The sequence below is a fragment of the Ceratina calcarata genome, unplaced genomic scaffold (assembly GCF_001652005.2).
Source record: "Ceratina calcarata isolate Rehan_Ccalc_2016 unplaced genomic scaffold, ASM165200v1 scaffold358.2, whole genome shotgun sequence".
In the NCBI taxonomy this organism is placed as follows: domain Eukaryota; kingdom Metazoa; phylum Arthropoda; class Insecta; order Hymenoptera; family Apidae; genus Ceratina; species Ceratina calcarata.
The window spans coordinates 201639-217478 of NW_017158804.1; the positions used below are offsets into that span (position 1 = coordinate 201639).

General features: G+C 41.0%; 1 protein-coding gene across 6 annotated transcripts in view; it reads right to left on the minus strand.

Annotated features, from left to right (window-relative positions):
- LOC108625480 (protein Skeletor, isoforms B/C) overlaps nucleotides 1-15840 on the minus strand; it is a 56984-nt gene that overhangs the window by 21187 nt on the left and 19957 nt on the right. For all 6 annotated transcript variants that reach the window (XM_018025532.2, XM_018025531.2, XM_018025533.2 and 3 more), the window contains 2 exons: nucleotides 5236-5470; nucleotides 4059-4170 (listed from right to left, as the gene is read on the minus strand). In XM_018025532.2, coding sequence (XP_017881021.1) covers nucleotides 4059-4170; nucleotides 5236-5470 — 347 coding nt within the window. The remainder of the gene's footprint in view (nucleotides 1-4058; nucleotides 4171-5235; nucleotides 5471-15840) is intronic.

Here is a 15840-nt window from a genome sequence, read left to right on the forward strand (position 1 = left end):
CATCACCTAAACTTTTAACAGATCATATATTTTCATATATTAAATTTTTATTTATTCTACGCATCAAGTTTTCTAATAAATCTATGCATAAAAACCTGAAATGTATTCATCACAAATAATTTGAATACAATCTTCTTCGTACTGTATAGTGTTATTTATGAAAAAGAAAATGTAGTATGTGCAATAAGAAATAAAATATAATTTTTTATCTTAGACAGTCTAAGTAAGCTTCTTTTTAAAAAAGAGTTTCAAAGGAAATGAGAGGATATACTACTTTTCGTGAACGCGCGTCAACATAGTGAATCAAAAATAATGAGAGACGCGGTTGTTAAGAATCCTGTTCTGGAAACGGAGCAGAGTTTCCGAGTTGTTTGTGATCCGTTTGAAACGGTTATTAATTGACGTACTCGCGGGTCGAGATCGTCGTCCACTTGGTGCCACAGCCAGTCGTGCTTCGTCATCCCTACCCAGAAAACTATGAGGCGTTTAATTAACTCCAGCGTGTTGTCGTGGAAAGAGACGGAGGCGAATTCAGATGCAAATGCCGTGACACGCCCCCACAGAGGATCCGACCCTTCCTTCTTCCAGGTTAAAACACAAACGTCGCCGAAAACCGTCGTTGCCGGTTCGTACGATACCCTAGCCACGATTCAATTTAAACGCCACCAACGAGGATATAATTTCCCACCCTGGGGATCGTAACGAATCGCAGAATCGATTGAAAAATGATCCAATCGTCTCTCGCAGTTCTTCTCTATTAAACGAAGAAAAAGTGAAAACGAACTACGCTCTTTAAATTAATTTTGAATAGGATTGATTTGTTCGAGTGGAATAATTTCAAATTTACACATAATTTTTAGTATCGCAATCAATTTTTACTGCACGAGAGATGATTGTTTGCTACACGTACAGCTGTGCATAATTTCGACAGAGATTATGTGATGGTAGATTAAATTCATGTAAGCACGATCCTCGATCGCTCAGTTGTAAACGAATACGAGATTCAGGAATAAAATGTAATTCTTTTTTTACTGTACATATAAATATATACAGCATAGAATAGTCACGTATGTTGGTTAGTAGTTTGAATCTCTCATGTAGCATAAAGAGACAACCAGAAAAAAAGTGTCTGTACATTATTTTCACCTTGCATAGTATTCCTAAAGTGGACATAGATAATTTAAATTTTTAGCTTGTATAGTATCCTTGAAATGGATATTAATGGAATTGACCTAAGTGGAGGAAAAATATATATGTTCATATAAAATAATTTTCACTGTAATTGAACTTTCAGCGATTAGGTGACCAATGATACGTTTAAAGTAAAATGAAATAAAGCGAATATAACTTGTTTGTAGATAATTGCTTATTTAGAATATAAGAAACGTAAATCCAATGTTTTGCAATCTTCTAAATATCAAAAAAATTGATTTCCCAGCTACACCCGGAAAGTTCTAAAGTTTTTAAAGAAGCCACATGTTTACCTTTACTTTGGACAGTGATCAAAGATAAAGTCACTAAAGGGACGAATATAGAGAAAAGAAAGGAACGGAACGGGATGAAAGACCGATCAACGGTTTGAACGTTTTGGATTCACGTTGGAAGCCCCACGCGTAAGAATCCCAATCGTCAAAGCGGTCTCGGCCGATTTGGACGTTGACCAGCTGAGGGGACTGAGCGATGGAAAGGAAAAAAATTACTAAATCCTATCTGAATCAGTGGCCCATTGAACGGTGGTTTGATATCGAAGCTGAAATATCTCTTTCGTGGTTCTTTTGAAAAGGAACCCGAGCGTCGCCGGTATCCACGGGTGGATCGAGTTGGTAGTAGGGTACAGAAGGGAACAAGAAGAAGAAGGCTTATTTCAACAATACGCGAGAGTGTGTGCTGACTGACAGACAGCTTCTGTCTCTTTCTCCGCCCGGATAATACCCACAAAACCAGCGTCTACAACCCCTGTGTATATCGTCCTCCCCCTCCCTCAATAGATCGGTGCACCCTGGTATTTTCCGATTCACAGATACAGTACCATGCAAAAATCTTAAGCCATCTGAGAGCATATTGTTCGTTCATCTACATATTACGGCGCATTGCGATATTTAACTTACGCTCGGTTTATCATTTTTAAAGAAATTTATGTCCAAAATAAAAGTAATGCCACGGGCGGCAAGACTTATGCGCGGAATCATGAATAGAGAAGTATCGATGCGAAACGAGGAAAACGTTCTTTTAAAGGATCGGCGAGATTTACGGTCGATTCGAATCGAGACGAACTATTTCATTCACGACTACATGGAGAACAATCTCGTTCAGTATTTATCCACGACAGCGAGGCTACTATTTTCTACGGTAAATCGAATAAAAAAAAGAAGTTCCATTAATCGTTACTACCATCATGATTCTCAAAAGCAATACTTTAATCTTTCGTACAGGACGTAGTAGCGTATACCTCGAAATTGCAAACGAGAGCCCTTTTCTCGTATTCCTATCGCGAAATCGCGATCGTACATTCATCGACCCTCCCCCATTTTCGGTCTGACTTCCACTCATATCCATGATCGGTGCACTCAACGCGGAAAAGAGAGAGCGGAGATCGATTTATACGAAATGCTCGACGATCACTTACCGGTGGCGTTTCGTAACGGGACACCCCGTATAGGCACATACAAACACACATACGAAGTGTAAGGGAGACAGAGATAGAGACAGAGAGAGAGAGAGAGAGAGTGGACAGCGCGTTTTGCGGTGACAGAGCGTGTCTGATGGAGGGTTGTCACGGTACAGGAGCACCCCTCAGACTTCGATATTAAAGCCCTCCTAATATAAGAGCAAAAGCTCCACCGCTCGGCTCGCTCTCAGCCGTCGATATGCCCGTTTCAAACCTTTTCTACCCTAGTCCCCGTTCACTCCCCGTTCGGAAAATTTCCAGGCAAGCGATACTGACTTTTGTGCGACCGACCGGACCGCTCTAGGATTTGTGACGAAGCTAGTGGGCGTACGAGAGGGTGGACCGTGAAAGGGGTGGACAGATTTATTAAGCTCCGCGATATTATCCCCTTTATTCGTGTTCACGGGTAAATCTCGTGTAGGAAATTCACGCGAATTTTAACTCAACTCCCGTCTTTCATTCTCTTAGTTATTTATTGTCTTTAAACATTGTAATGAAATTAAGAAACGAAAAGATAGATTATTTCGATTATGCAGTCCATGGTAAAAGAGATGATACATTTCTCTATAATCTGCTTCAACGAAAAATCTATGGATCAGTGTGGTATATTATATTAAATCGTATAACATCGTGATTAAGTTTGTATATGATCTACAGTCCACAATACCGAAAAACTGCTCAGCGAGCGGTGTTAAACCGTCCGGAAAAAATAGAGATCGGAAGAGGAGCAGGAGAAACGTCTTGAGCACACGCTTAGATGCGTAAGCACAATGAAGAGGCATCCGCGTCACGATTGTACGTGTGCGCGTGTGAAAACGCGTGCACGCCCCTGATCTCAGCTTCCGTATCCATCTGACACGCACCATTGATCACGAATGCACGTCCGATAGGGCGTCGGACCTCCTCAAAAATCAAGTTATCTCCATTCCCGGTGCATCAGCGGGGTTGCGAATAAAACGTCGCGTCGCGTCTCCCGGCAGTCGAGTACGTCGCACATATTTATTGAAAATGCCGTGCACGCGCGATTACAACAGATTTTGACGTCTTACCCTCGGAGCGACCAAGACAAGAGGAGCGAGTATGAAGACAGGGAATAACGTTTAAGATCTGATCACGTTCTCGACACGATAACGTGTCAACGTAAAATTGTTGAAAACCGAAAGTGTGGAACATTTCCAATATTCTGTGTTCTAACACTAACTTTATGCTCTTACAATACTTTTTAATCCAATTTTCAGTGCGATTTTGATTACTTTAGATTAAATGAATAAACTCTACGTTCCCAGGAACGAACGTTCACTTTCGATTCTCATTGTATAGCTATACGTAGACAAACAAAGAGAAAAAGAGTAAATACAGGAAGGATAGGAACGTTCGAGAGTTCACTCACGGTAAATCGACTGCACCAAACGCTTAGATATTTGATGTCTCGTATCCGTTTCCCGTCAGGCAGCTTCAGAAAGATGTCCGTATAGTTGTACGCTCTGAGCGCCTCCGGCTGTCTGCACAGGCAGAAAACATATACTAACAACAAAGAAAAAAGGCCTTCGTTCGTGGAGTATTCCATTGTTCGTCATTAAGTACTCTTATATGTTCCAATTATATATCGCATAGCGACAAAATTATTGTCATTCAATTGACCGATCAACCCAACAAAAAGTGAACACATAGATTTTTGAATATGCCAAAATTGACAACGCGTGCGACAGCTTTATATTTGCTGGCTGTACTGTCGTACATATTTTACATTTTGTCTCATACACGTGTTGATAGGATTTATTCTTATATGAGATTTTAATTAAGACGAGTACTCATACCCATTGACCGATTTTTATCCCAAGAGTGGAATTCGATAAACAATCATGTATCGATCATGTTCGAGAAATCATACAAGATCTCTGATATCTTGCAATATTCTCTGCTCGACTGAATCTGATGGGGAACAGGACCAGATTGCTATGGTACATATTTTCCGTTCCCGACTTATGTTCAGTTGGCCTCTCGAGAACGTACAGATATTTTATAAAAGTTGACGTACAAATAGATTAATTTTCGAAACGATATCATCAGTACGATCTCGTGGGACAAACCGTAAACCATGGAGGGTGTAGACGGAAGAGAAATTCAGTCTCGGACGGTTCTTACTTCGTTTTCCCGAAAATTCTTAAGTCTTGGCGTACGAGAAAGACAAGCGACACCGATTCGAAACGTAATAAAGTGCTCGCGCGGACGAAATCCGAACGAGATTCGTCGGTATAATTCCCGTTTTATTAACTGTACACCCCCACGACCCGTCTCTTCTCATCCCCTCTGAACTACTTTTACTACCTGGCAACAACTTGGACGCGCACAACAGCCTCTTTAAGCTTCATTTCTTCCCTTGGTTACGATATGCCGCCTATGTCGGCTAGTCAGCCTTTTATTTATTTTCTGTCGCTTGTCAAGCCCGGCTCCAAGCCACACTCTATGCTATTTTTTAGCATAAGTTAATTCAGACGGGAGATTTAAAATTTTAAAGCATCGGTTTACGATGAAAACGAACGATGTAATACGGAATAGTTTCTTACCTTCTTCCTCCAGTCTCCTTCATTTCCGGATACGGGACGGCGTAACCATTAGGATTAGGCGAAGAACTGTTTCCCACCCAGAAATATGCGGCTGGACCGGATCCATCGTAACAAAATCCCTTTATGAATATCGTCGTATCGTCCACGGCGTACACGTCTCCCTTGATACCATGTGCGTAGTTGCTTAAAGTTCCGATCACTTTGCCGTAGTAATTTGGTTGTTTGTGTGCGTGACCTGTAAATTAAAATGCATTCATTCAGTATGTGCAACAAGAATAATTACAATTCAGCTGTTTTATAATTAGACAGTACGTAGATCGCAGGCTTTTTTCACATTATTATAGTTTGAAATTTGGTTCGTTCATTTTCGATTGGTCAACTCTGCACTTTAATCGAAGAACTCTTACGCTTACGAAATATTTTATGGTATAGAAGCGAAATCGAGCCTAAACGAGCGAGACCACGAGAAGACACGGGACTTCATTTGAAGCGTGCTATGTATGCTCGCTGTAAAAGGGGGAAGTACGGTTTCACCCTTCGTGATATATATAGGTTGGACGCATCGCCGCCCCAATACAAAAGCGTTGCGTCGGGGCGGACCGCTCGGCCGCGGCGCGATTTGCATGAATTTCATTTCATTTGCTCGACAGGCCCCATAAACTCGGACGAGCGAACAGATCGGAAGTGGCAGTAAAGATCGACCGTTCGGGAACCGGTCGCCTCCGAGCATCTTCCCGGTTCTAAAGATTAGCGGTTTTCCGTTTAACACCTCGTCTGAATCACAGGAAACAGATTCGCGTCAGATAGATAGGATTATTCTAAGTTTCACGTTTGTCCAGAATCGTAGAATTCGATTTGTTTCGATGTTGTATCGTTGTACGAAAGGAGATTTAGAAGCCATTAGTTTATTGTGAATAACGAAATTGTGTAGGAATGGCAGTGACTTCTCGCAGAGATTTTGGCTGTGAATATTTTTTTCGAGCAGGGAAGTCGATACCCTGGCAAATCTTCTTATTCCATGCGCACCGAATGCATGAATTTTCCATTCAAATCTCATCGCAATCGGCTTAATGGTTCGATCGGAATTTTGTATTTGGGTCGTGCATACATCCACTCTTGTAGTATATATTTTTAACAACCAGATAAATTGTCCCCAGTCCATTTCGAAAAGTAATAAACAATTTGTGTATATTTTAAATACATAAGTAAAACCGAATCGCAACCTCAGTAACGACTACGATTATTTACAAGCTATTGAATTACGTTAAAACACGATGAATCTCTTTAATGAACGGGACCTTTGGATAAATTCTAAATCAAACAGATTTAACAATCGATAAGCACTAGCTCGTTATCCTTGAATAGGATGATGCACCTCTCGTATCTGGTTTCCATTCTATACAGTGAGTTTGCAAACATGAGGCATGCGAAAAATGAAACAGTATTGGCTTACGGTTTTTCCCTGTTCCATTCACATAACTTTATACAATAGAGCATGTCAGTTATGTGAAATGACAGGTAATGATGGCTAATTAATTCTCCAATTAACGTTTGCGAATACGTGTTTTATTCTTACCATCATCGGACAACAGATTATATCTGTTTCAAGGGTTCATTACTAAACTGCTACAAACGAAAGGAATACAAGTATGGTGTAGTAGTACGTGTAACTTATAAATATAAATTTAAATAAATATGCTGCGAATGGAATACAATTTCTATCTGTAGCAGAATTTCTCAAGAGAGTTTCGGTAATAAGAGATAACAAGGGAATTTCTCAAGACGTCTCTCGTTAAACGTCTGTCGGGGGCACGCAAAGCCGACTATAGCTATAAAAACCATCAAAAGTTCATAGCATGGTAGTAGAACGTTTGTTACTAATTAATTAGGATAGAATTTAAATGGTAACCGAGATTGTCATTTATTTTATTCATATGAAATATCTGCGTAAATGTTGATGAATAAAACATAAATAAATGATAACGAACAATAATTAATTCCCAATGCGTATATTATAGAAACACCGATTGTTCAAGTTGTATCATTCTTGCCATTCCTACATGTGAAAACTCGTAGTTTCAGGGTCAGAATAGTAAATAGAGAAGCTCTGTACACATACGTCTAGTGAGAAATAACGAATGAATATTGTTACGGCTCTATCCCTCATTAAACGAGTGCCCGGGGGCGGACGATCCGTTGAATCCGATCGAAAGAGCAAAGACCATCGCGGCAGAAGGTAACGATCCCTGATGCTTCCCAGCCCGGCTACGATTGTGTATTTGGAGCACATGCAATATGCTTTGTGCCGCGTTTTCGCTTCAGGGCTAAGGTATTCCCCGCAGCGTGGCGTCGTGAAAGCAGGACTAAGAACGACGGGAGCATTCGAGGAAGAGGGGACGATTCAAGGAACCTATACGCGAGATTTGGATTCTCTCATCGGCGGACATGGTCACGAGGTTCAGAGCACCGAGAAGAAGAGGACGAAGGGAAGAACTTCCTATGTGTTTACCCGGCTCAAATGTTGACCGAACCCCCTCCGCCACTCCAGGATCATATCCTGCTTTCAGACCAACCTCTTGGGATACGTAGACGGGCGCCTGTTAAAATGTCCGTCACGATTGCGAATCGAGCATCCATAGATACAAACGATACACGATTTTCCGTCTATCAGTGGACTGTTCAAAAGCTTTATAACATTGATTTCATTATGCACCTAACTTAAAATACAAGGATAAATTCATTTGATGACTTCTGTGTGCTGTAACTGTAGGTACACGTACTAATTTTTAACTTCCATTCTGTTACAGTTTTACTGAACATTTATCAAAGAACCGAATCACCGATCAGTATTTTAAAGCATCGCGTCGTGTTGCGTTAATTAGTTCTGGTAATTATGAATCCATTAGCGTGGCAGCCAACAAATAGCACGGTACAATCCAATAACCATCGTAGCCCATAATAAAAGGGGAAGCAGTTTAAGCACCAGTCGGGGGTAGTTTAGGTGGCAGCGAGTAGGCACGCACCCATACAAATTCTCTTTCCCTATGCGTGTACAGTGTTGTGCGGATGTGTTTAGCAGCAGATATTCCATTCTCTCGGCTCCAAGTTCTACACCGCATGCCGTCACTTCAAAATCAATCAAAGTATAACTGATTTCATTGTATAAATTTAGCGATGTATCAGAAGTGATAGTAATTCATTTCACGTTGAAATACGCAGCGTACATTTTTATTTTTTGTTATTTCTTCCGTTCTTTGTTCTTTTTCTCGCTTTCGTGTCCGATTTCGTGTGCGAACAGGAGGGTGGCAGCCCTAATACCAGGCAGATAGCGATCGTTGACGTTCATTGTCGCATCACCGTTAATATCCTGGCTATGTACCGATAGGGTGTGGAGACCGCGTTCGACGACAACGGCGACGAAGAGGAGAACGACTCGAGAAGAACGGCCCTCGTCGTTTCACCAATACAACCGCTGAACGCGAACGGGGTGAATGGGGACAGAGGGTGGACTAAAAGCCTCGAGTCTGCGTTTCGGTTGAACACCAACACCCGCGTTCCGGCGGCGTGTTAATTATTCCCTATAGCGGTGTTTCACGCGGAACAAAAATCGCGAGGTAAGTAGGACGTTGAATGGAAATTAATTGAAGGAACAGAATTTAATAGTACCGCGGTGGAGAATCGATGCCCGTGTGTCGACAATCAAATTTTCGAAGCGAGACGTTATAGCTCGAGCACGAAGCTTGTTTCTAAGTAATGAATAAATTACATGGGTCTCTAAGACTTCTGAATAGATAATTTTAGTTGTTCGTTCAATAGAAATACAAGAATTGTGGCGATTGCGCGTGGATAAAATTTTTTCATCGTTTCGATCGTTACTCGTTAACGTTTGCTGTGTAATGGTTACAGTTTGGTAAATTTTCCAATTAGTACTGGTTTAAAATAGACTCGCGGTGGTGTTGCATCGAGGCTGAAACATTTTCATCGATTTCATAACACAGATATAGTTATATATCGTGAAACTGATTCAATCTGGTCAAATAGCAGGGAATAATCAGACTATAAAAAAATGAATGCGATCCGATTCTATATCGCAAGCCGGTTGTTTCATACCGGACCGGTTCTCGACTTACGAACGTCACGTGTATGTACTTTCACTTTCAAACGAACGAACTCGACGAATTCGACCGACATCCAACTATACATACATATAGAGATAGGTGCGTGAAACCCGAAATGGCTATGATTCTTTGCATTCGGTAGGGAAGTTCTTATCCACAGATTTTCTTTTTCTTACGTAACAAATATGTAAAGCGGCCAAATACAAGAAATATCGAATGGTTTGCAGAAACGATTAATGTTTAAGAATAATTTATTGGCCGAAGAGATTCAGGTAAGAAAGAGAGTGCAATTTGAAGAATGTTTCTAGGTTTGTAGCAAGCGTTACTTTGAAATTCTCGGAGCCAGTGTCGCAGAAACAGAGACGCTCACTCGGTCGGGAGCACTTAGAAAATCGATAAGCCCTGGCTCACTTGATCCGGCGTTGGCTGCTGCCAGGCCATATCTTGATTAAAATCAGTGCCGCCCTGCACTCTCTCCTTTCTTCACCCTTCCATCCCTTCTCTAGAGCCGGGGACCCTCCGACCGGCCCGGCGATGAATCCGGTTAGTCTCGTTAACGTCTTAAGTCACCGGCTCTCTTTCTCTCTCTCTCCTCACTCCAGCCACCTTCTCGCCCTCAACCTTCCTTCTTCCTCTTTATCCCTCAGCGCGCCACTTTCTCCTCTGAGGAACAATGGGACTTTAGCTGCTTCCTTGAAAACTTGCACCGCCACTTCGCTATTCGAACGGTTGCTCCCGATAAGATCGTCTCCACGATTTTGATTAAACGGAAACATTTTCCAGGATCGTACACTTTGTCATTAGGATCATCGCATTTAAAGAAGTGTGACTCGTGTTTCTTTCTCAAGATTTTTATGGTCTTTCGATTCTTTAAAATTTTCTTTCATCAGAATTTAACTGTTCCTTGAGAACGTAACTGATCTGTAACTATTGTATACTCTGAAAAATGTTTTCATAGCAGTGTTACTTATTTGGCCCATACTCATAAAAGATATCTTACATCTTATGTATTTTATATTTATATTGAAAGGAAAACACGGAATCTTCTTCGCAGGAAGAAATAGGAAGGAGAGATCATCTGACTTTATATAACTGACGTTATATAACTAACTATTGAGGGTGTTGGATACAACCGTTAACGTTTTCAACAATTCTTCGTTATGTAATCAAAATGTCAGACATCGTACGTATCAAATGTCGTACCTCACCGTTACAAAACAGTTTCCAGTCTTTAAAACTTTAGTTTGCGGACGAGCTTGTCTCAGCAAGTGATAAACATTTCTTATTCATGGTTGTCTAATCCGTGGACTTGTACCAGTTAATCCGGATGATTGTCGTAGACAGGGCAATCTCTTAATCGATCGGGCAGACATCCTCTGTCCGTCTTCGAGAAAGAATACGAATGATATTTTTTTTCGTTTGCTTGGCCGTTAAGAGATTAAAGCCAAGGGGTCGGTCGCTTCATTTTAGAACCATTATACTCCCAGGAGTGGGGGAGATGCGAACGGCAGAAAAAGGATGGGGAGCACAAAGGGACAGGTGAATGGAGAAGAGAGACATCCAAAAGAAGCTGCGAAACCAGAAGAACAGACAGAATGAAGAAAGAAAAGAAGATGTGAAATCAAGAGAAAGCATACATAGAAATGCAAAAAAAGATTAAAGGGAAAGTGTTAGACGCACCTGGTGGTAAAAGTGAGGATAGATACATCGAGATCCCGGCATTGATAGGACGAGACAAAAAGGGACAGAGAAAGAAGAAGGAAAAGTCAGAGAGAAGTGGGCGAAGGGAGAGAGCATGCTGAGCTTGCAGAAAGGGTGCTTGGTGATGCGTACCATAGCTACCTCGACAAATGCATTAAGACCATCCTCCATCCTTCCCAGCAATATCGAACTGGCTGCCACGACTTGTCCGTAGTCGGAATACACGTCGATCTATCGCGGCTCGTTTGCTCTAACAGGTCGAGGTTTAACAGCGGTAGAAAGATACCAAATTAAGGCATCAAGTAGCAGTGTTAATTGATAAAGTGATGAGAGAACGTTCAGTTTCTTCAGCAAACTCTGTTTCGTTTTATTTTTTAAATTTTGTAAACAAGCTGTTATGTATGAAGGAGTAAAGATTATAATGGTGCAAATTCTGCCAAGTTGTGACTTGCAATACTTCCTTGAACTACAAATGCTAATTCGTTCAAAGAAAACGCGAAGTAAGTCGTAACTCATCTTTACAAATTGATAGCAATACAAAGCGTGTTAACAGCTGCATCATTTCCGGAACCTTGTCAGTCCGAAAAGTGACTTATGTACATCACTATGACATTTACCCCCTAACATCACCCAATATCTCTCTTGTATATCATAAATTTAATCTTACAATGATGTATAAATGAAGGAACATTAAATACTGAAACATGAATTTATGAAGTATAATCCATAATCTTGGTTTACTATGAGAGCTACTATACGTTCACGTTTTTCGAAACGAATAGTAAGAGCGTCGCGATATATCCTTGTGAGTTAACCTCACGATAAAAAAGAAACGGGATTCCAGAGAAATAGAACTCGTGCCGGAAGAACGGTCTGCGGGCTCAAGGTGCTCGACAAATACGACCGGTGTACGAAATAAAGACACAGCTTAAAGTACACCCTTTTCGTAAATAGATTTCGTATTTTCTTGCTCGACAATTTATTTTCTCAATTTTTACTTTCACGTACTTCTGTGTTTACTTCTGTCGTTTCAATCAACCAAGTTTGCCGCTGGTTACGATCATTTACACGCATAATGGAACGCTATCTTTGATCGAGATATCGCTCGTTAAAAGCCGCAGCTTAGGGTTATGGAAGGGTGCATCTATCTTTCAGATGCTATCGCGGATGGTCTTTTAAGCGATTCCACTGAATAGAGGGACTGTATCGAAGGGTAGACAGGTAACGTGATAATCATTCTATGTATTGTGAAACCAGTATAATATTTAACATTAGAAAAATAGAAAAAATAGAATTTACGGAAAATTTTTGATGCCAAAGTCAATTTCGTAGTCTAAATGCTAATTTTTATTAACAGAAAGCCGGAACTAAATCGACTTTTAATAATTAGACGGGGTCGGACGTCGGACTTTCGTGACTCGATGCGTTTAGGGCGCGTGACACGTTCTAATGCGGGCACGTGACAAATGTTCCAGCACCGACACCATTATCCTCGACGAGAATGGTGACCATGTCATCGGGCAGAACACGATTCACGGTCGACTCCCTTCGCTTTTCAAAGCTACATAGTTTCCCACGAATTTCGCGGTGACGGTTACGACGTAGGGCCGTTTGAAACGGGACGCGCATAAGTACACGTATATGCATACGGATGTACGTCGCATACATACGTGCACGCGTAGCTAGCACCTCATTCCAATCGATATGCGACGACACCCCCATGGGGAGACATTCATATCGCAGTGGAACTCAAACACGGACTACGCCACTGTAATATCGTCTCCCCTACTACGTCCGACCATCATCACCGTGCTGCTACCATCGATATCGGAATATTTGGACGCCAATTTCAACCACGATTTCGACCGCCTCCTGTTCTCTGTTCCGTTCCCCTAAGAGACTCGTCTCGAGTACGTTAAGACTGGTACTTGTCAAGATGTAACTTTCAATCTTCATTCAATTTCCATCTAATAAATTTCAAAGCATAAATAGGTGGAACGGCGACACGTTCCACAAGGGTGAATTTATTTCATGGCATGTGATATCAATTTGTGAAACTGCGGGCACGATTGCGACAATCAGAGGAGACGCGCGAGCATGCTCGATAATGACACCGTGTCAGCGCACGTGTCACCCGTTCGTTTAATAACACATTATGCACCCCGAAGACATGCAAATTATAGTATACCCCAGTCCACACAAGGAAGCCAATGCAATACACCCGCGTAATTAACGCGTAACATCTATTACATTTAGTTACTAACAAACAGAAAATAATATTTTTGCGAAATAGTTAATTGAATTGAAAAAAATCAGTTCAATTTAAAGAGGTTTGAATACGCAATTGATTTCCTTATCGAGATAGTTAGAAAAACTCGTCACGGACAAAAGCGAAGACATCAATTCGAACACTTTTGAAAGACAGCAGTTCCTTTTCTCGGGCCAGTGACGTTGGTCGAAACGTCGATCGATACTATCACGAGAAATTGGAATCGAGTACCGATAACGAGGACGGATGCCGACACGAGCACCCGAAAGATGCGGATAATATGGCACAAAAGGCGCTGGGGGCCGCGCGCGATCATAGATTTCTACGGGCAATACTGTTCCATTAGTTAAATTGTTTCCCTGATACGTCTGCGGCTCTTTGACTCCGGTCGGCTTTCATTTTGCTTCGCCATCGGATAGGCACGGCAACACGATGCAATTCCAGGTTATCCTCTCCCCAGAGGAGCCGATAAGAAAATACTATGGGAGAAGAAAGGAAAGGGATCCCATCTGGGAGAGGTACGTGATCATTTGATTGCGGATAGATTAAGGTACAGGGGTTGTTCTGCCCAATGTAAACCGAACACGATTTTGTATCGCCACTGGTTACCCGGACCAATTTAACAATGGAATTAGACTTTCTCATATCAAATGTACTAGGAAAGAAACTTTTTAAGGAGAATTAAAATTGACAAATGCCAATGAGCCTGCGTAATAAAATAATAAAATACTCTAAATATTATAAAAGCGTTGATCTTTTACAAATGCTGTGAGACTTCTAGAGCCACGAACAAATTTCTAAATATAGATTATTATAGTTTTCTGTCACACGATAGTCAATTAATGTGGTGTAATTTATATTAGCCACAAATCTCCCGAATTGGTCGTTTACATCTATTAACACGGCGGAACTGGCAACTTCGAGGGCGATCTTGGTCTACTCGTCATTCGAATAACATAACTCCTCTGGGAGTCACGCATCTGGCGAGCAAGCAACAAGTATACACGCATTAAATGTATACCCGTTACCGACTCCAATTACTCCGAGTACCCCGTCGTCGTGTCCGCACGTGAACATATGATCCTCTATGTTCAATTGCACCCCCTTCCTCCGCTATGGTTGAATTTTAATTATGGAACCAGCTGAATCTACTTCACTGAACCATAAAATCAACCCTTTGGAAGTTTTCAAATGGAATAATATTCAAAAGTAATTTAGATCTGTATTTTATTGTTAATTGGATACTGGATTGCGTCAATGTACGGGAATGCTATGATCTTGTGTGTAATTCCAGATCATGGTCGAGAGAATTGTAATTATGTCATCGAATTCCAAGACTCTATGGTAAGACGATGTTATACATTTGTTGCATTTGAGTCAAGGTGTAACAATCGCGAGGACAAGCAGTAAGAATTGAGAAGAAGGCTAGACTGCTAAATTTGTTAAATTTTATACAATTACTTCTCTGTATGTGATAATGTTATCGTTAAACAGTTTACGGAAAAGAAACTCTCTCATAATCTAAAGTTTAAAACAAAATTTAGGTTGCATAGATCCTTGATACAAAAAAGGGGTGAAGTTATTCCGAAATATTGAATCTCAAGTATTGATAATAGTTTCACTGGGGCAAAGAAACGCTCCGTTCGGTGAAAGTGTGTGCAAAAGAATGAAAAAAGTTTGAAAATGTATAGGAATACGTAAATCGTAACGGCAGGGTTGATTCAGAACGTCCGGCTGACCTGTTCCACTTCCACAGCGGTAGATGTATAGTAGAGTGGTAGATGATAGGGGCGGATTTTGATACGCATCGCGGTGGGGACTGTCTGAACACGACGCCCCTCATACTACTGACGACGCGCCGCGGAGGGAACGCTGATGCCGATGGTTGAGTGTGAGACTCCCCACCCTGGATCCTGAAAGCTACTTAAGTTTCGAGGGTGCATCACGGTTCGTGATTCATTCTCGTTTCAGCAATCGAATGAAAAAGAGCTGTATATTTTAATTGTTATAATAAATGTTTAGTAATTCAATTAAAGCAGCATTCTCTCAATATTAATAAAAGGTAATATTGATATGCACAATATGGCTAGAACTGCTACTTTTGAATCACGTATGATTCGATCACGTTCGTTTCTAATCATACTGATTTTTCATAGTGATTCGTAATTTTCGTGACCGCTTCTGATTGAAAGAGCAGAATCTGTTACAATACTGAATAATGCTCAACCTTCTTATTATCGAACAACGAATGCATCGTTCATTGCCTCCTGAAGAACTGTAGTCAAGTGAGGTAAAGCTGGATAGATTCAAAACTAACAATAAAATCTTTACTGAAATAAAAGAAAGAAATGATCGGTCGACCCCAAATATGTATCGAGCGCATACAAAAAAGTACGGCACTTTTCAATCGGTATGTGCTTATAATATATACATATAGATACACTGGCCGCTGGGCATACTGCATACTGCATACTTGCATACATATACAAATGTCTACTTAAGTACATATACGTACAG